The 21,833-nt window shown below is 39.0% G+C and overlaps 1 protein-coding gene across 5 annotated transcripts in view; it reads right to left on the bottom strand.

The window, feature by feature from the left end:
* Positions 1-1,247: 1,247 nt before the first annotated feature.
* Positions 1,248-21,833, bottom strand: part of plekhg5b (pleckstrin homology domain containing, family G (with RhoGef domain) member 5b) — a 119,505-nt gene continuing 98,919 nt past the window's right edge. For 3 of the 5 annotated variants that reach the window (XM_074681735.1, XM_074681734.1, XM_074681736.1), the window contains 13 exons: positions 15,244-15,432; positions 13,000-13,170; positions 10,805-10,900; positions 10,416-10,616; positions 8,568-8,678; positions 8,327-8,476; positions 8,105-8,242; positions 7,899-8,018; positions 7,596-7,728; positions 6,421-6,536; positions 6,129-6,286; positions 4,248-5,249; positions 1,248-2,629 (listed from right to left, as the gene is read on the bottom strand). In XM_074681735.1, the coding sequence (XP_074537836.1) occupies positions 2,620-2,629; positions 4,248-5,249; positions 6,129-6,286; positions 6,421-6,536; positions 7,596-7,728; positions 7,899-8,018; positions 8,105-8,242; positions 8,327-8,476; positions 8,568-8,678; positions 10,416-10,616; positions 10,805-10,900; positions 13,000-13,170; positions 15,244-15,432 (2,595 nt within the window). In that variant the 3' untranslated portion in view covers positions 1,248-2,619. The remainder of the gene's footprint in view (positions 2,630-4,247; positions 5,250-6,128; positions 6,287-6,420; positions 6,537-7,595; positions 7,729-7,898; positions 8,019-8,104; positions 8,243-8,326; positions 8,477-8,567; positions 8,679-10,415; positions 10,617-10,804; positions 10,901-12,999; positions 13,171-15,243; positions 15,433-21,833) is intronic. The other 2 variants (XM_074681738.1, XM_074681737.1) reach the window with 1 other exon arrangement.

Raw genomic sequence — 21,833 nt, 5'->3', positions numbered from 1 at the left:
TTCAGGCAGACACGTGATGGTTAATGTTAGAAAAGCAACAGTCTCTCACATAATTTCCGTGTTTATACACGTCACGTGCAGCAAGGCATTATGGGGCGTTTTCTTCTCCTTTCCTTTTGAAAAGGATGGTCCGGTGTTTCCTAAGCTAAAGGAGGTATTAAAGGAAGCGACGACCCTCCTTTCCTTAACTTTTGGAGAATTCGAACAGCATTTATCATGGCCGACGCTTAAATGCTTCCGGGTCATTTCTTCAGTTAGGAAGGTTCCTTATCAAAAAAGGACTATTCTGATGCACCCTAAGTGGCTAGAGTTCATTTATCAAGGAAATGTTCCAGCTACACTCAGTAAAACTGTGCATGTGTGTGCTAGTCACTTGGACAGTACAACAGAGGGCTATATATATATATTTTTTTTTTACAGTGTTGTAGAATGATACAATCATATTTATCCTAAATTTCTTAGCTGAATTACATTTTTTATGAGAAACATTGGTTACACCAACTGATTTTAATCAGTTTCACCAAGATATCTTTAAAGACCTTCTTTTATTATAAGGCCATGCTGACTAATATAGATCTGGTAGACTCTGAGGGTGTGTTTCTTGCAGGCAGAGGCTGTAATCTGGAAAATTTTGATATTCTTTTTTTTGCATTCACAGTTTTATTTTGATCGAGGGCAAAGAGAAGTGTAATGCACCATAAAGATATCAGGTAATCCCACGTCTAACTCTTGAAAACCGTTACACAGAGACAAATACTCCGCAGCCTGCATGGCCCTCAGCTGACCACTCCACAGCCTCATTGCTCACATATTTACAGCTAATAGTCCGAGCATGTGTAATTACTCCGCTGTTAAAACTGAAAGCTGCATTTTAATAATTAAAGTCCAGCGTTTAAAGCGATAAAGCGTAATAAAATTGTTTTAAAATGGAGGATTACAAGAGTAAATCCCGACGGGCCAGATGTGAGAAGGGGAGGGGCCGCTGTACTCTGGGACCAGATTAAACAGAAAATCCCACAGGAGCGCCGCTGTCCTTTCCCTGCAGCTTAGCTTAGCGGTTTGTGTGGACTCAACATGCTGTAATCCACCGATTAGCTGATATAATCACCTGTAAACACACCTTGGCCAGGAAGTTAGAGCAGGACGGCAGCAGCAGGCGCTGCTCGGCCCGACAGGATGTGAAAGAAACTTCACAGAAACTTCCAGAAGACGCTCTGAGTAAAGTATTTCAGCCTTTTTATTTCTGTAAGACACTTTAAAGTCATTCCTGAAAGAGGAAACACATGATTTGGTTCATAGCACATTCATGCCTGGCAAATTATTAAGACTACAACAAAGAATTTACAAATCATGGAAGCAAATAATATAAACAATATCTTATATATAAAACAGGGCAGGCATAATAAATATGACACATAAACAAGAAAAAAAAAAAACTAAAGTAAACAGAGTTAACCTGTTTGGTTTGGGAAACGTTTGCAGAGAAATCACTGAACTGAAAAGTGTTGAATGTTCAAATCTCCTGGAAAAGCCGCTCTGCAGATTCACTCAGTCAAAAATAACAACCCAAACTTTTTTGATCAATCTGGTGTTAGTGCCACCGTCACGGAGAAACTATGGGAAATGAAATGTTAAAGAGGACAACAGGTGTTCAACACAGGCAGGTGTACACGTCTCTGTTTCTACGTTGTTCTTCCTCATGCGCTTGTGCGTTTGGGTTTGATCCTTTCAGGCCTCCGTAGTGACAACACACTCATGCCAGGGTGGAGATAGTGCAGGAAAATCCTCAAAGGAAACTTTTTTTTTCAGTCATTAGCTCCACAAATCTATCGCTGTTAGCTCAACAGGAAGTAGGAAGTCTGTCCGCGTCTTTGGGCGCACTTTTTCTGGGAATCTATCGGCTACTCAAGTCTTCTCTTTGGGTGGGTTAGCGTGCTCACAGGAGATGGTAAATCAGTTTTGGTTCAGTCAGGAATCAAGGACCATTTGTCATTCATTCAAATACTCTCACACACACTCACACGCTCACACACATCTGTACACGAGCAAACATAAACAAATAATTAACTCAAATTCAATGTGACTGTAAATGTAGATTCACTCCTTTTAGTGATTTCTTCTACTAAACATAGATAACTGTGCAATTTTTTTAACTTTCCTTAAAGCAAACCAGGAGTAGTACAAATATCAAGAGGTGCTGTTTTTCTGCTGTTCAGCCACATGTCGAGAGCTTTTTTCAAGTCTTAGTGTCCCTCTTTTGGAGTGGAAGAAGCCGCAGCTCCTTTCCTGGAGGAACCGTCCACGTTAAGGTCCCAGCGATCCCCCCACCAGCCCCCGGGTTAATGCTACTTCCGTTGCAAAGTGCAAGCAGTTAATGTTTCTCTCTGCCTCTCCCTCCCAATCAAAGAAAATCAGGAAACCAATGCAACAGCAAAAAAACAAAAAAACAGGGTTGTTATTGTTCCAATGCAGAAAGTGTTCGATCAGTGTCCAAAAAGCAACGAGAAGGGAGAGGGCAGCAAGAGAGAGTGCATCTGTGTCTCAACAATTCAGTCCTTTGAAGCAAAAAAAAGTGTTGTTCCTTATTTTCACCAACAGCAGGCGCTGGAGGAGTGGTCATTATACCTCCCTGGAAGAGAGAAGAAGAAGAAACCATCATTTCACACACATGTAAATGACAAAGTGATTTAATGCTCAAACATGTCTTCTTGCTGAATCTGAATCGTGCAACGGTAATGAAATTTCAGGAATTTTATAATAATAATAATGATTATTATTATTTTATCTAATATTACTGATATTTATCATATTATTATAAGTTTTATCATAATTATTATCACTATTTTTATTATTATTAATATTATATTGTGATTAATATTATTGTCACTATCTGTGCATTAAAATCCTTGTTTACAATTTGTTTGCCTGTCAATGCCACTGTCCTGTCTTGTTGCACAATTAAAAAAAAAAAAAGAATATAGAAATTTGAATGTTCAAGTCATTTAAAATACAGTTTCAGAGCAAATACATTGCTGAAAATGTGTCAAGTCAACAGAGGTTGCCTAGCAAAACAAAGGGCCATCTTAAGCTTGCATTTTTAATTTGAAAATCAGGATATTAATATTTCAAAACTGAATTTATTTGCTTTGGAATTTTTTCTTAACATCCCTGAACATTAAAAATTCAATATTAATTTTTCCCTTTGCACAATTTGGAGTCAGAACTTTTGTCTAGGAGGATAAAGTCGCAAAAGAGATTGTCAAAGAAAAGCTGTGAAAAGGAGCTCTGTGAATCTGAGCTTGAAGAACTGTGACCCGTTGAAAAACCTGAATCTGAATCGTGGAAACTCAAACTAAATATTACATTTTAAAATTTTAAGAATAAAGATGACTGGATGTTTAGGAAGGCTGAAATTAGGGCTGAAAGACACATCTTTATTCTACCTATATCTGGATATTGATAACTATTGCTCACCCTTCATTTTCAGCTCAGGCCTGATTATTTTTGACTCAATTTTAAAGTTGATGACTGAGTTCTAAACAATAAAACTGCACTTTCCATTTACTTTCCATGTACCATAGTCATATTAAAACCTGCAGATCACTTAATCAGTTCAAATAGATATATATAAATCTATCCTAAGCAATACAAGCGTGATATGGAAACAAACTGAAACTTATGAACTATCTGACGTTAATATCCAGATATGACATTTGGTCCAAAAAAAGTTCAATATAATTAATAAAATCAGTTTCTGTCCATAAAAAGCCAAACTGCCAAATAGTTGCTTAAAATTTTGAGTTCTTTAACCTGATAATGACATCAAATTGGTGCCTCTTTGAAATAGAAATGTCTTACATGTGTGTGTTTTTCTTTCTGTTTTTTAACAGGAGTTTAAGTCTACTAGCTGTATTTGTGTTAGTGTGCATGTGTAGCTTCTCTACACTTACAGAAACAAAGAGCATAAAAGAGTGTTTGCCGATTGTAATTTCACTGAATTTTGTTCAATAAACATGACTAGGAAAAAAGGAAAATGTGAAAAACAAAAAAAGTGGATTTAAGAAGCTTTTAGCTGGGCTGTTTTGTGGCTAGATGCTGTTTTGTTTTGGAGAGCTTCAATGAGCAAACAGCGTGTGAAAAAGTGAGTTTTAAATGTAGGCTGGTTTAGTTTCCTTTAGACCCCCACAGAAAACTTCTTTCCTCTGTTACTGCTAAGCTAAGCTAACCAAAGCAGCAGACTGACTTACGATGCAGTGAGGGTGGAGTTGAGGACCAGAGTGGTGCGTATCCTGTACAGCTGAGCTAGCGTTAGCTTCTTGTGCTGCTGAGCCGGTGACTTCCTCTTCTTTGCTGATGTTTCCCCTGAGTCCTCAGCTGCTGTCGACTCGCTGACTTTCCTGTCGCCGCCACCAGATAGAGCCGTCTCCCCGTCTGAGCTGGTGTTACTCTCACACAATCCTGCAGCCTTCCTCTGCCCCCGCCGGGCCTCCGCCCTCCTCAGGGTGGCGCACAGTTTGTCAGAGGGCATGCTGACGCTCAGGCTGTCGTCAGAGTGGTCGAGGTCGCCCGTGAACAGCTCCAGGTAGTTCTTACCCAGCTCTGTCATGCTTCTACTGTGTGCAAGAGTTGATTTGTCCATGTCCCTGCGCTGTGATTGGACGTCGGTCTCGTCGCTCAGTGAGTGTTTGTGGGAGGCGGGGGTTTTCCCGTAGAGGCGCTGCAGCAGGTTGTCCTCAGAGCGGGATAACGTCAGAGACGACAGCCTCTGGAGGCAGTTCACGCGAGGCTGAACGTGAGGCCGCCTGCGTGGTTTCGACGACTGCACCACAGACACCTGAGAACCCAAAGAGCCAGCATCCTCCTCCTCCTCTTCCTCCTCATGCTCTTCCTCAGCCTCCTCCAACCCTGCATCCTCGCCCTCCTCTTCCTCAGTCTCCTCTCCTTCGCTCTGGCCTCTCTGCGGCTGCAGCTCTCTGAGGAGGGACTCGGGGGAGAGGGTCCCGTAGGCGCTGTCCATGGAGAGGGATCGGCACTGAGGGTCCAGCTCCTCGCCGTCGGGGCCCGTCTCAGAGTACACGCTGGAGGGGACCCTGCGAGGACTGGAGGAGTGGGACTGCTGAACGTCAGAGCTCTCAGACGGAGGAGACTCATCAGAGTCTGTTTTAGTGGTTTGCTGGATGTTCATGTTGGAGGCTGGAGGTTCATCGATGTCCATCACTGACAGAGTCTCAGTGGAGCCGTCTGATTGGCTGGAAGGAGAAGAGAAGGAGTTTTTAAACTTCACTCAAACCATGTTATGTTTTCATCAATCAAAGTTTCCTGTTATGCTTCTTAAACGTCTCAAGAAAAATCTAATGAAAAAGAAGACCTGGGATGTGATTTTTCTGAAGAGTTACATTTACAATATTATTCTATTTTTTTTTTTTTTGAGAATAAGTAGTTAGAAAAAAAAAAAAAAAAAATAATAATAATAATAATAATAAAGAAATTTGTACAGAGAAGAACAAAAATATATTCACATTTAAGTTTCAATAAAAAAAATTAAATTAAATTAAAATATTTCTGACTTGTTGTATGTATTGGTAGATATTTTGTGTTAGTTATAGTTATGTAAATATTTTCTAATGTTATATTTGGGGTCACTTTATGGAAAGAGACTCAAAAGAAACCAAATCATTTATTATCTTCAAAAATCATATCATAAAGATATATATATATAAATCATATATATATAACAGTATATTAAATAAATACAGGGATTAAAGATATTCTTAACCGTGCAACTGAATAAATAATTAATTTTTTTTTTTACTAACAATTATAATAAGAAATTGTTTTTTTCTTTCTGTTTTTCTTTTGTTTGATGTAAAATTGCAACTAAGTTGTGGATTGCTTTGCCTGTCATCAAAAATATGAAGGAATTAAATTAAAGAAATAAAGACAAACTTAACTAAATTAAAAAAAATAAATAAATAAAAATAATAATAATAATAATAATAATAATAAAAGGAATAAAATCTCATCCTAAAATGATTAAAGTCTCAGTTAAAGAATTTTTTTCTGCTATTTTGAACGATGGATTAATTTTATTTTTCATTATTTTACAGACGTGCTGGTCGCTCTGGTACCTCGAGTTCTGCTGCTCTTTGTGCCTCAGACACGGGGAACTCGCAGCAGAGTTGCTGCTCTCGTCCTCCTCCTCCTCCAGCTCCTCCCTGTCCGAGCATCTCTTCAGACTGTTCTGCTGTCGGAGGACTTCCTCAGTGCGGAGCCTCTGGAGCTGATTCTGCAGAACAAGAAGAAGAAGAAGAAGAAGAAGAAGAAGAAGAATTAAACCCTCATATGAGGCTTGCAAACCACACGACTGAGTCTTTAAATCTGAATCACCAAAAAGTGATAAAAATGAAGTATCTCTCTAACCTGGACGTTGCAGATTGCATCAATCCAGCTTCGCCCCTGGGAGGCGCTGTTGGCCTGAAAAGTGTAGGCAGCCACTGCACTCTTAAATTCGTTGAGGTAGATGAGGATGAATGAACCTGCAGAGAAAAACAGGACAAAGATTTAGCAAAACTTCCAGATTGTTGCAACTTTTGCTTATTTCGGCTAATTTTTTATGTCTTTAAATTCACCATTTTTACCATAACCTGTTAAATCAAACGTGATTATCAGTTTATCACTTGAAATGTAAAGATTTTCTTATTTTCCAAGTTCCACATGAGAATAAAGTCACCAAATTTAGGTTTTTCTTTGGTTTTGAGAAATCTTAACTTCTTTGGCACAGGTTTTCCTATTAAAAAAAAACAAAGTTAGCTTCATAATCTTCAATCTAAAAGTAACAGGGATAATTTTTTAAAAAGATTTTTAAGAATTTTTTTATTTCAATTTTTGACAAAGTTTTTAAATTTAGAAAAATAATTCCTTGTTTTAAAGGAATTTTGCAATTTTTTAAATTTTAAATTTGAGTGTCTTTTTTAAAAAAATAATTTCTTGCAATTTTTCAGAAAGTTTTACATAAAAAAAAAAAAAATTGCACATTTTTATATTGCATTATTTGGTTGTTTTTTTTTATTTTTTGGAATAACATTTTACCAAATTTTTTGAAATTTTAAAAATTTTGCACATTTGAAATTTTGTTTTTTTTATTTTGCAAAATTTTGAATTTTTTTATTTTTATTTACAACTTATTGAAATTTCATAAATTTTGCAAATTTATTAAATTCATGACATTACTAATTTCTTGGTTTTTTTTTTTGCAAATTTAATAAAAATAAAAAACTAGGAAATCACATCTAGAATTTTATAAACACCAAAAAATAGATAATTATTCACTAGATTTTCACTTTGTTTATAATTTTATACACTTTTTTGTCTTTAATGTGAAGGTAAAGTAGATTTTGTGGCTCCTGAATGACTTTAATCCAGGTGAGCTGAGGTAATATGCGTCTTTTGAAAGTAAAGTTTGCAGACCCCTTGCTTTAGGGTTAGCTCAATGGTGTTCATGTCCACAAAAGTTTTAAAAACAAAGTTGGAGATGAGTGAAATCAAAAGCTTCTCTGTTGGAATCATGATCATAAACTGCTTCCTGCTCCACTCACCGGGGTCTTTGAGCTCCTTACACACCACGTTGTGAATAAGAAGCGGCTGTCGAATGATCTTCACCTTCTCCACTCTTTTCACCGGCTTGGTTATGAGCAGCAGGTCAGTGAAGAGGACACAGTGGACGTCCATCTGCAGAGAGAATAAACTCGTCTCAGTCTGACAGAAACACTTTTACACTCCAACAGTTTCATGGGAATCCTTTGAAGCCGAGACGTGAGAAACCAGATGTTGAGTCTGGAGATAAGAGGAGCTCATCCCGTGTGTGTGAGTGTGTGTGTGAGTGTGTGAGTCAGACCTACCCGACTGTCTTTGCCCTCTTTCATCCTCAGCGCTCCCTCCAGATGCAGCTGTCGGGTCTCCTCCGGTGACGTTCCCCTCATGGGAGCCATCAGGTCGAAGCGGTTGTACTCTTTAAGGATCTGACGGCGCAGAGATGAAAGCGTAAGGCCGAGTCGTACTGTAAATCTAAAGCTGAGTCACTGGAGCATCGTAAATCATCTCTTACCTTCTCCACCTCCTCGCTGCTGCCCTCTACAGCCTCGTACGAGTCGATGCGGGCGGAAATGGTGGCCAGCTTCTGCTGCTCCTGCCGCTGTCGCATCTGAGAGTCCACGCTGTTGATGAACCCCTCGACTGCTGCCACCTTCAGGACGAAAACAGACTCAAACTCACAGTCCGACTCATTACAGAAGCACACAGCGTTTCATTCATCGCTCTTTATCCTCACCATGCTGTTGACGATGTCCCGCGCCGATGATTCGTCCGTCTTTTTGAGCACGCTCTTCAGCAGGAGGGGGTATTTGGTGAGTCTCTGATGAGGCTTCGCAAGCATGTCAGCCAGTTTCAGACGGTTACACTGCTTGTGAGTCTCTCCCCACTAAAAGAAGGAGCACAAAGACGAAAACTTAAGAACGATGATTCACCAGAAATGTGCAAATCTGTGTTTGAGGTTTCGACAGAGAACTGACCGTGACGTAGGTCCTGAAGAGCTCGTTGTCCCTGAGAAGCGTGCGCATGTACTCCATGCAGCCCTCCTCCTCCATGCAGTAACGAATGTACGGCTTGAACCTGGAGCCGAACTGAACACAGACAGAAACACAGATGTAAGTCATCAACGTTGGGCTTTTCCGAGGAACCAGGAACCTTTGTAGGAACTAGTATCTGAATTTAGAGCAGGAACTTCATGAGTGTGGCCTGTAGCAGTGAACATTACCAACAATCAAGGACACCATTTTTAGGGTCCTCGTGTGAAGGGAGACCCCCTAAACATGCTCAAAAACTCACTAAAACTGTGTGTCAAAAAGTTTTCTCTCTAGCGCCACCTAGGCGCTTAAAAAAAGACACTGAAATGGCTCTAATAGGTAGTGGGAATGTAATAGAGAGATCAAACCAACATCAAAATGTTTGTCTCATTGAGACACACAAATTACCTTTGGGCAAGAAAACCATATCTTGCACAGGAAACCTGCAATTTGCCTTTCAAAATAAAATTTTGCCACATTTTTCCCCTTTCTACAAAAATTATCTCCTCCGAAACCATAAGTGGTATCGGCATGAAATTGGCTGAGATGACAGAGTGGACCGTGCTTTGCCAAAGCTCCTATGGAAGTTGTTAATTCAGATCCGGTTTTCGAATGACGAGCCCTCAAAGTTGGTGAACCTCAAAAAAGCCCTCCCAGCTTAATCCTTCAGAATGAATGGGAGTAGATGGATCAGCTCCACGTAAGCTGCCGCATTTGGGTCTCTACACAGAGAAGCAAAAGTCCTACAGCTTTAAAAATGACATGGATGGATTTCTGACAAAATTTCCTACAAAAATATCTGTTTTTTACACACAGTTGGGTAAAATTGTGGCATCTATGAGGAGTTGTTTCCAAAACTTTTGTAAAATTTCACTCCTCGCAGAGCTGCAGCAGTTGGTGATGATGTCACACACTGATTAGGAGTTCCGTGCAGCTGGTCATGTGACTCAGCAGAGGAAATAATACATGATATCAACTGTGGTACCTCTAAAAGGATCAGGAAGGTAGGGTCTGCAGATTTTACCTTTAAAATAAAATGTTAACCTATACAGGAATAATCCTGCTCATTCGTCTCTTACAGGCCTCTGTACATGTGTGTCAGTGTCTGTGTCTGCCTCTACCCCCTCCTCTGCCTGTATGCTGATGTTTTGGTTGTAACAGGACATTTCTGCGCAGAAAGTAAGCGTGATTACATCAGCCAATCCAAGTGCATCCAGTGCGCAAGTAACTTTGTGTGTTGATGACAGCAAGTGGAAGAAGCTAGCCTGAGCGGCTACGCTAGTGGGTGTAGCACAGAGGAAGAAAAACACAACCAAAGTGAATCAAAACGCTAGATGAGAATGAGAGGATGAAGCTTGGCTCGACTTTCACTTGCTTTCAGGAATTTGGAGAGCAGCTTGGGATGAAGAGCAAGTTGGCTTCCTGTTGAGCAGGTATGCTAGCTAGTATGTTAGCTTGTGCTAACATGCCAAGTCAGGTGCACAGCTCTCGAGTCTCTTCCACATAGAAACACGATGCTACAGGTGGTTGCTGGGTTAGCAAGTGTGTTCATGTAGTCACAGTTTGAGGTCGTTGGTGTGTGCTGCCGCTGGCACTGAGCCAAAGAGGAGGAGCCCAGTTTAATGTTATTTTTACAAACAAGTAACGAAGATTCCTGCAGACCCTACCTTTAACTTTACTTTAAAGACCCATTAGCCTCATGCTAATCAGAGGTCGTGCTCAGTGTCATGGTTTCCTGATAACCTTCACCCTGCAGAGATAAAACATGTTTACGCTGCGTAAACAACAACTGACCGTCCTGAAGCCGTCGTGCAGGTCAGTGGGGTCGAGCAGAGCTCGCGCCTCCCGGGCCTTCTCCAGCGCCGGCAGCATGACCTGGTTCCACAGGGACGTGTGCAGACGGACGATCTCCTGCACGTTGCTGAACAGCTTGGCGGGCTCCACCTCCGTCAGCAGACCGCTCTCCTGCAGGTTCAGGAGCCCACACAGGAAGAGCTGCGGAGAGGGGGGAGAAATGATGAGTAATGAGACACATGAAAGCTATCAGCACAGAAACTCAGACCTGGTATCAGCTCAGAGATATGTCAGGACTCTATTCTTGGATCTTAACAAGAGCTTCTCTGTGTTTCTATCTCTTCACATGTGTCTGCAGCCGCGTCAGCAGCATTCCTCTGAGCTCTTACATCAGTGATGACTCGCAGTTTCTTGATGTATGTGGCCTCTGTGTGCAGCAGCTCCCATATCGCCTCCTGCTGGTGAAACTGTCGCCTTGTCAGCGTCTGAAAACAAACGCACAACACATCGATTAGCAGATTTATCTCAGATTTATCATCTCTCCCAGCGTGCTGAGGTCACATCTGAATAATATAGGTTGTGTAACCATCCTCTCCGTGAAATAATGATGCATTTCTGTTGTAAATTTTGGATTTTCCTCTCCACATTCCCGCCCTTCTGATTGAACCACACGTGTAATTTATCAGCCTCTGTGAAGCTTATGTAACTTACCGTCAGGGAGGTATTTACAGCTCCATTTAAGGAGAATGTAGGGAGAGATGTAGCACAGTGAACAGCGCTCTGTATGATAAGTTATGTAAACATTAACAGCTGGGAGGCCGTGACGCTGCGACGGGTGTTTGAATTTTACACTTCCCCTCAGACAGACGGACAGTAGAGTCTTATATTTACAGATAATAATAATCTATGACTGTTTGTTATCTTTCTGAGGATTTTATGAGATTCAGAACAGTTCAATGTGTTCGACATGTGAAGTAAATTTAAAAGTACAAATTTAAAGTTACCAGTACTCCACACTTGATTGAGATTATTCTGCGTCCTCTTTTCTCTTATATCTAAACATATAAATTAAATATGGTGTTTTTTTTTTCTTTTAATTTTTCTTTTTTAGGAATTTTCTGTATTTTGGGTTTTTTAATCTTTCTTTGAACCAGATTTTTAAAGGTGATTTATAAATAAGGTTATTCATCTCGTTGTGGATCAGACAATATGAGCCACCCTGTTTTTTTGTTTTTTTTTGTTAGCACCTTTTTTACTCTGGTTTTAATCCACTTGTAAATTAGCAAAGAAAAAATATAATTCCTTTGATATGAAGGTTTAATGTTGAGGCCAGAATTTACATTTTTATTAGCAGAGCATTATTTTTTGCATTTGTAAATGTGTCTTTACTGGTTATATAACATGCTATCAGATTATATTATCATAAAAGTGTCTTTAACCCATTTAATCATTTTTTGTTTAGTTTTTTCATTATTATTATTATTATTATTATTATTATTATTATTATTATTATTATTATTATTATTATTATTTATCATTATTATTTATCATTATTATTTTTCATTTACTTTTTATTTTTTATTATAATTATTTTTAATTATTTATTTAATTATTTTTTAATTTTTAATTTTCTACTTTTTCCTTTTTTTTGTCATACTTTAATTTAATTTTGTAATTTTATTTTTAAACTTAAATTAGCTACCAAAAGTCAAACCAACACTTCAAGAGACTCCAGTAGTATAAAAAAAATGCAACAACTTTGGTTACCATTGCTCCCATAGGGATTAGAGGGATTTAAACACAAAATTAAAGTTTCAACAAAATCTTTTTGCACAAAAAAAAGTTTATTTGTTAAAATTTTCCTTCAATTTTTAACTCAAACTTCATACTATTCTATCTTGAATCTCAGCAAACTTGAGCTAAATTGTCTCCAGGTTGCTTTGATCATTTTTGATTTAGGTCTTTAGTCTAAAATAAAAAACGATCTGGATTTTTGGAAAACTGCACCACATGTTTTATTATACGCAGCACAGAAATGAGTCTGTTTTTACTCAGAATGAGTCAGGATTTTAAGATATTCCAATAACTGTTTCCATAATGAAAAATGGAATATGATTGAGAACATCATCTCATCTAAAAAATGTATTTTTCAACCTCTGGTTGTGATGAGGGGGATTGTAGATCATCTAAAAGCTGGATGTTTTTGCTGTTGAATCACCAACAGGCACAGAAACAGGAGAAAAACAGACTTCTGCAGCACAAACACAGTTCAAGGAGGAAAAACTTACAAAAAGTTGGTTTACATGCAAACTTTGATTGCTAAAACTAGAATATAAACTTAAATCAAATCTAACTGGATCACTGGCTGTTTATGTCTGTGGGGGGACTATCTAAATAATCAGTTAGCAGCGATTATTGAATCGTCTGTTACCAAGAACGACGATCTGTAGTTGCTTCATTACCATAGATGGAGAACTTTTACAGCCACACACTTTTTATTTCTTTGAAATGTTCAATCAGCGATTATGAGTGTCTGCAGAAAAATAACCGTAGCTGCACCAGCGTGTACTTCTGTGTGCTTTACCTCTGGGTTGTCCAGCAGCGTCTGCCAGCTGTCCTCCAGCGTCAGGTTGGTCTCCTCCTCCTCCTCCTCCCATGAGTCCTGGTGGAAGGAGAGCTGCCGTGGCACCTTGGGCAGCCCGAACAGCGTGTAGGAGTGCAGCTTGCTCTGGAGCTGCTCCACACGGTCCACCTCCTGCAATCACACCATTTCCATCATTAAAACCAGTCTGATTACTCTGAACGAGGTTAACAGCGTGTTAGCGAGACGACACGTGACAGTAACTGTTCATTTCTCTCCCTTTGTGTTGATTTATCGCTGCACTCAAACTGTATGTGAAGATGAGTCCATGCATTAGCATATAAATCCTCTCAAAGTGGCGCCTAATTCTTAAATCCAGACGTAGTTTCTATTCAGGGCTTTGTTCCGCCTGCAGGCCTGATGTAGTTATGAAAATGAGCTCTGTGCATTGGGACTTTCTCAACAATAGAAGAAGAAAGAGGGGGCGAAGCTGCAGCACGGAGCGGGGGACACGGGGCAGCGGTTCATGGATCACGACACCCAACGCTCTTGTAGGACAAATTTAGGAATAAAGTGAAGCACTCCTTTCAGAGATGAGTGAAAGAAAAGCCTGACAGAGGTTCGTCTGAACAATGAGGAGGGTGGAGGAGGTGAGAAGAGACGAGGAGGCAGTGACAGGTGACTGACAGACAGTGTCTCTGTGTGACATCTCCTTCTGATGCAGGGTGTGACCTCAGGAGAGGGAACATAAAGGAAGTGTGTGTGTGATTGAGCTTTATGAGAAGAGATTTGACGCTTTAGGGCAGGGGTCTTCAACCTGCGGCTCTGGAGCCTCATGCGGCCCTTTGACTCCTTTGCAGTGGCTCCTTTTAGCTATAAATAAATATTATCAAAATAAAGAATCTTTTTAAATTTTCTTACAGAAGGTATTAATTATGACTACAAAAAACACTCAATAAAATCATAATTAAACATCCTGTGGTACAAAATATGCATCACTTCTTGCCACACAGCCTCAAGTTTTTTTTGTAATTTTTGCAATCTTTTCTATTTAAAATATTAAATAAAATAATTTGACATTTTTTCTAATTTAGAAAAAAAAAACATATTTTAAGGGAATTTTGCAATTTTTAAAAATTTTTTATTTGAACCCCAATTTTTTTCGATCTTGCAATTTAAACTTTTTTTTTCATTTTTTTTTTACAAGAGAAAAAAAATGAAATTGCATTATATAGTTTTTTGGGGGGGGGGATTTATGTTGTTTTGGCACGTTTTTCTGAAATAAAATAGTTTTCGCATTTTTTTTATCTAATTTTTTAAGTTTTTGATTTAAGCCATTTTCTTTTATTATTACCAACTTATTGAAATGTCATAACTTTTGCAAATTTATATAAATTAACACACAGAACAAATTTCTCCTTAAAACACTTTTGAAAAATTGATTATTCAGTTTTTCTATTTTTTTGGAAATTGTTATTTTGGCAAATTTTTGGAAAATGAAGATTTAAGCATATTTTTGAATTTCCTTTTTCTTTCTTTGTAATTTTTTTTTTTTAATTTCCTCTATGTTTTTTTATTTTTATTTTTTTTAATTTTTACAATTTTAGATTTTTTTTCCCCAACTCATTGAAATGTCATAAGTTTTTTTAAGTTTACAAATTTTATCTGGAAATTTATTAAAAATAAAAAAAACTATGACATCACATAAACAGTTTTAAAAACACAAAAAAAACGTCTAATTTTTCAGACGATTATTCACTAGATTTTTACTTTGTTTAGAATTTTATACAGTTTCTTGTCTTCATTTTGAAGATAAAGTACATTTTGTGGCTCCCTTGTAACTTTCATCCAGGTGAGCTGAGGCAGAATGGCTCTTTTGAAACAGGAACAACAGGAAAGCAAAGTTTTCGTAAGGGAACAAGAGGAAATAACCTGCGAAATAAAGAGTTATATTTCCAAATTTGTGTGTCTCTTCCTTTAAAATGTTCAGCCTTTTTGGAACCAAGCGACTTTTTCCCCACCTCCTCCTTTCCTGAGGAGGAAAGTACATGAGCCAACAAGTCAGGAGACGTTGGAGGGAAATTACCTCACCAGGACTCGGGGGATCTGGCCTTCTGACCTCCTCCCACTGCTACTCTGCTACTGTTCTGTTCACGTCTTTATCTCTTTCTCTCTGACACATGTCCGGACAGCTACAGATTGTACAATTTCTCTTTCAGGAGAGGAGTTGTGTGTCTCGTGTGTTACCTTGCCGAAGGGTCCCGCTGCGTTGGAGCTGAAGAAGCCACTGAAGCGGCTGGCGGCGCGGTTCTTCCAGCTGTCAGGTCCGGCACCAACGCCGGGCAGAGAGCCGCCGATCTGACCCAGAGAATCCGGGGTTGGGATGTTGGCCTCCCCGAGAAACTCTGTCATGTTCTTCCTGCGTCGGGCCTGACCCTGAAAGAGAGAAAAAGAGTTTAAAGAAATGAAAATGAAAGAAAACGAAGCAGGAATGATTTTGTCATCTTTACAGGAAACAGAAGAGTTTCCAGTCAGACGGACAGAAAGAGACAAAGAGGACAGAGAGGAGTTTACAGGTTCAGGATAAACAGGAAATCAGAGGGGAATTCTGCCAGAGGATGACATCAGCACGGCCGTTACAGCCGTCCTGATGATGAGACACAAACAGGAGAGGGAAGGACGGCCGCTTCCTCGCCCTGAATGCATCATTACATCACAGGGAGCGCGGCTGAGCGAGGTTGTTCCATCAGGACAGACGTCCAGAGCCGGCCCATTGTTCCCCTCTTTCTATTGTCACGCTGTCAGCGGGCGCCGCGAGCAGCCGCGCTCATGCAATCTGTGTCCACTTTACGAGCGGCAGCAAAGCAAACAAACAGGGGCCAGGTCAGTATCTGAGGAAGCAGTTGTTTTTGCCGTTAGGGTGAGGAATCTGCTGCGGCTGCTGGGGACCAGTGACCCCCCCCTACCCACCTCCACGCCGTCCCCCCTTCAAAACACCACGATGAGGAACTGACATTCCAGGACACTGACACTGAAACTGAGAGACCATTCCAGGGACATTCTTTCACTGATCACCCCCCGCACACTCACAAACATGGACACACACACAGAAACACACACACACACACACACACACACAATGCCTTAAAAACACTTCTGTCCAAGCTGCTGGGGGGTCGGGTGTCAGAGACAGGATGAGGGTTGAAGAAATGCTCCTCAAACTGTGCTGAAAACTCAACAACAGGAGCAGTACGCAGAAAATATCAATCAATATCAATCACCCCAAGAGACTAATAAGAAATAAAGGGTTAAAAAACAAAATAATTGAGAATAAAAGCAATGAAAACTCATTTATTTTGCAGATCAGTTCCATCTTCCAGTCATATTTTAGTCAAATGCCTCAAATATTTGCAAGTTTGAGCATCTAAGATCTTTAAAAATATATAAATTGCCAGCTATCTGTCTTTTTTTTTTTTTTTTTACAAAAATGTCAAATATTAAGTAGTAAGAGTCTAATTTTTGCAGGTTTTAGCATCTAAGATCTTTAAACCAGCTGCTTTTCTTCATCATCAAACAAAGTAAAGAGGAAAATCTTAAGTTTTCAGGCTGAGAAGTGAACAAAAAAGGACACTTTTTGATATTTCTTTCAACAATGAGGGTCCTTTTCTGATTTTACAACATTTTTTGACTAAAAACTGACACATTTTGTTTTAAAAAATGCTAATCTGTCTGATTAAAGTAGAAATTACAGTTGGTAAGAGCCTTAAATATCATTAAAACTTTTGAAATAAATATATTGACGCTGGTATTTAGGCTAATCTTCTGTTAAACTAAAACTTAATGATGTAAATATAATGATTTGATGCAGAATTAAACAAAGAAAATTTGATATGTGTAGGTTTATTTTGAAAACAATAGCTAGCAGAGCCTGTGCTTTCAACTCCAAGGCAACAGCGGAGGAGGAAACATTCCCGAACTTTTGATCTTAAGCACAAACTTTTCTGAGGTTGGGCAGTTTCTAAATTTCAACACATTTCAAGGCCTAAAAGTTCATAAATGCTCATCAGTCCAATCATAACAGAAGTGCATTTTTTAATTCATGTTACTTTTTGGGGCAAGTAAGACCTATTAAGTATAAGGGCTGAACGATATTGGAAAATAATCTCATTGCGATTTTTTTTGGACTAATATTGCAATTTAGCATGCAATTTTATTTATCTATTTTTATTTAATTTTATTTATTTATTTATTTATTTATTATTTAAATAAAATCATTCTATATCATTCTATAGTAGTATAGGCCTACATGTTGTGATGAAATGAAATAGACTGAAGGTTTGTGTACATAAAACTTTTTTTAAATTTTATTTTTATAAATTGCAGACTCTGTGATTTGAAAATTGCACTCAGTTATATTGCGATGTCAGTTTATATTTGATTAATTATTCAGCCCTAATAAGTATAATAACTGAACTCGGTCTCTGTTCAGGAAGTAATATTATTTTTTGTTTTGATTCCTCCTTGTTTGTTAGTAGTGTTGTTGTACTTAAATATGTTGTTTTTTTCACTAAAATGGGTGTAATGTTGAGATATCACCAAAAGATGATGTGGGCAGTGTCCCTAAATGTAGCTAATAGATCAAAGTATCATGGGTCTGAGAGGCAGAAATGTAATATTCAGCAGAAATTTGTGTTTTCCCTTACCTTAGCATTAAAAGTTGTCTAATTTTTCACAACAGTGAAAACTTCAGAAATTAAAGGAACAGTAAGTAGTTTTTAAGTTGTATCAATTCTGGATGTGATTTCTCAGAATGAAGACTGCATTTCCCATGAGCATCGTCACCCAAACCCAAAGTGTTGTCAAAGAAAAAAATAAATATTATTTCTTTAAGCTACTTTTAACAGTATAAAACAGCTAAACTTTATAAACTCTTGTTTTTAGCATCAGCTAGCTTCCACAGACAAGCAGTTAAACACTTTAACGTTAGCAAGTGTCATGATGTGGGCAAATATGTCCTTATTACTGTCTGAATAATGTAATGTTGATTATTTTTGTTATGAATTCTCTATTAGTTGTTTGGTGGTAGTGTTATTGAAGTTAAAAACATAGTTTTTTTCCCACTAAAATGGGTGTAATATTGAGATATCACCAAAAGATGATGTGGGCAGTGTCCCTAAATGTGGCTAATAGGTCAAAGTATTAAGAAAATAAAGTATCATAGGTCTGAGAGACAGAAATATAACGTCCATATATGTGGACGCTGGGTCTAAAGAGGATAAATGACAATCCTCCATGACTTTTCAGCTAATAATGAGTCAAAAAAATCAATTAATCCAAAAAAACTAAAAAACTTGGTGCTTTCTACTCCAGGGCAACAGCGGAGGAGGAAACACGAAAACAACTTTTACATTCCAAACACTTCACAAGATTTATCAAACTTAATTTTGCTCATCATTTTTGAATTTTGGCCACATTTTCTCGACTAAAAGGCGTTTTGATTATTATTAACGAAAAAAAATGCTCATCAATCCAAGAAAAACAGAATTAAAATAAGTTAAATGCCTAAATATCATTAAAAAAACCTTTAAATTATCATGTATGACCCTAAACAATGAATACATCAACACTGCTTTGATTTGAAGCAGCTTAAGGAGAAAAAAAAAGTCTGGGTTTTAAACAAAAAAGCTCTAAGTATCATGAAAACTTAAGAGTTAATATGCATGATTAGAAATTAGTGTACTACTTAAAGGAGCCTTCCCATGAATTTCAGCTAACCTCCTCTTTAACTGGAGCTTGATGTTGAAAAACGTAAAATTTTCTGAGTTTTGCAAGTAACAGCCAGCAAACCTGGGGTTTCTACTGCAAGGCAACAGCGGAGGAGGAAACAACTCCACAGTTTTCACATCTCTTCCCCCTCCTCCAGTCTCCTTCCCAGACATTTATCAACCTTTTCTTACATAATGTAAAGACTGTTTACAGAAGCTATGGATGAAAAAAAATCTCACTTGAACTGTAAAATATGAGCGGGACAGAAAGCAGGTGCAGGAAGAGTCCAGCTCTGAGTGAATGGAGACAAAGCGCCGGCCTGATCCGAGTGTCAGACATAAACACCGTCTGTCAAAGAGCAGATAAAGACTTATCAAACGTATACGTGTGTGTGTGTGGCGTGTATGTAAGAGTGAAATGCAAACGTTTGGGGCAGCTTAGCTCCAATTGTTCCAAACAGGCTCCCATTTTAGGAAGAACAGCCCCAGAGCTTTTGTGCAAACACTTTACTGGACTAAAAGGCACACAAGTGGCTCGTACCAGGTTGCATAACGGGATAGTAAATCAGAGTGGGGGGTCCTGCAGGTCTTCAAAGTCCTTTTATCTCTTCAAGAGTTATCACCGCAGCAGAGAAAGAGTCAGCCGTGGAGAGACTTTAAAGCAAGAAAAGAAAGTGGTGAAAAGGAAACAAGTACAGAGGCTTTTAGGGGCTTTTTCTGGGCCAAGTGGTCAAGGACACAGGTGTTAGGAAGTGTCAGACCCCAGGGAGGCACGGGGAGTTTGGACCCTGCACGGCTGACGACACGCTACCAGGGAAACTGAAATATACAGAATAAAAGAACAGCATTTAAGCTAGTCTACAGAGTGGATTGTGGTTAGATTAAAAAGGCAATGAATGATAGAATGTAGCAAGACAAGGGCAGGAAGCTGTGATTAAAACACACTTTCCCACCAGTGCTCACCATCGAAGCCAGCGGCATGTCAAAAGAAACAAAAACCATCCTAATCCTGCAGTCGGACTCATGGATCGCAGCCCATCTGGAGCCAGCTGCTTCTATTCCCCTCCACTCTCCTACATCCACTCTCCTCGTCTGCAAGATGCTCAATCAATCCAGAGGGAACTGCACCACCGTAAACAGACTCGTCCTCAACTTCATGCGGTCTTGAAACGTCCCGTTCCAGCTGTCAGGGTCCGGGTTCCTGGTGTCAGTCTGTCGCGTCCCGCCGTGCTCAACAGCAGCGTCTCTTTGAACCCTGGTCGTGTCTCTGTCCTGTCCCGCTGTCCAAACAGCCAGTGGTAGCATTTCACGCAGACACTGGGCTGAAGTCATAGCAACCAGGAGGATCCTGCCTCATTGTGTCAGGCAGGAAAGAGGAGGCAGGGCCAGGGCGCAAAAAAACCCAAGGCGAGGGGAGGCTGATCTGAATATTTGGAGGTGGAGTCAGGGTGACGGCTTGGAGGGAGCTCCCTGGCCCAAACACAGCACACATCCTGCTGCTCTGCTGAGCCAAAACCTCTCAAGGGTCAGTCTAAACAAGCTGCTCCGGCACAAATCAACCTCACTATTTTCTGTAAACCTCGAGCATTTGTGGGGAAATTTCTGCTTCCATCACAGATTTAACTTTTATTCCCAGAAGTCAAAGACAATTAAGAGGCGGCCACAGACCCATGTGTCACTGCGCTCTCATTTGAAGTCAGTCCACTATTCTTTCTGCTATCAGTGATCAGTTTGGGCAGGAGACTTTAAACAATGCCACGCTGGTTGGCCAAAACACGGAAAAAAGACAGAGGCTGATAACAACAGCCTGGGAAATTCCCTTTTGTTTACTTGCATGTTTCAGCACTTTTAATAGTCAGCTTATGAGAAGGAGAGACGCACAAACAAGTCAGGCAGAACAGTGATACTATGAAGTTAATCATTAAGTTTGCTGAATGTTGGTGTTAAACTTTATCGTTCATTTGCCTTCAGAATTTGTGGGTTTTTTTCCCCTTACATCAGCATAAAAAGTTGTTTACTTTTTCACAACAGTGAAAGAAATTAAAGGAACAGTAAGTTGTTTTCATGATGTGTAAATTCTGTATATGATTTCTCAGAATGAAGACTGCATTTCCCATGAGCACCGTCACCCAAACCCAAAGGGTGGTCATAGAAAATAATGAATATTCTTTTTTAAAGCTACTTCAAACATAATTAAACAGCTAAACTTTATAAATTTTGGTTTTTACCATCAGCTAGCTTCCACAGATAACATTAGCTGGTGTTACAATGTGGACACCTGTGTCCCAATAACTGCCTGAAAGCATAACTAAGCACATGATTGATCTTGTCACTCTTCAAAGAAGGATTTAAGTCCATTGTCAATCCTATTTTACAAGCACTCTTTAAATTACAGTAAGTCTTCAACTAAATGGGCAACCAAAATTCAAATGTCTCCTTAAAGAAAACAAAAAAACTTTACCCCAATATCCAGGGTATTAAAGTACTGCACAGGAATCCAGTTTAACATTCCAGGTACAGGCAATAACTGGTGCAAGATATTCTCATTACCTTAACTCTTCAACTAAATGGGCAAGCTATAAATTCAAATGTCTCCTTAGAGACAAAAAGCTTAATTTCAATATTCAGGGTATTACAGTACTGCACAGGAATCCACATGCAACAACTTTCCAATTTCAGACAATAGCTGGTGCAAGCTATTCTCATTACCGTAACTCTTCAACTAAATGGGCAAGCGATAATATTCAATTGTCTTCTTAAGAAGACAAAAAAACATTTACTAATATTCAGGGTAGTATGGTACTGCACAGGAATCCACATGCAACAACTTTCCAATTACAGACGGTAATTGTAGCATGCTATTCTCATTACCTTAACTCTTCAACTAAATGGGCAAGCAATAAAAATGTAACCTCTCCTTAAGGAGATAAAAAAGCTTTATCAATATCCAGGGCATTACGGTACTGCAGAGAAATCCACAATGACATTCCAGGTACAAGCAGTAATTTGCGCAAGATATTCTCATTACCGTAACGCTTCAACTAAACAGGCAAGCGATAAAATTCAAATGTC

The sequence above is a fragment of the Halichoeres trimaculatus genome, unplaced genomic scaffold (assembly GCF_033239565.1).
Source record: "Halichoeres trimaculatus isolate MK-OKI-2021-1 unplaced genomic scaffold, fHalTri1.1 fHalTri1_scaffold_11, whole genome shotgun sequence".
NCBI lineage: Eukaryota > Metazoa > Chordata > Actinopteri > Labriformes > Labridae > Halichoeres > Halichoeres trimaculatus.
The sequence above is the reverse complement of the archived record's forward strand: the minus strand, read 5'-3'. Positions and strand labels throughout refer to the sequence as shown.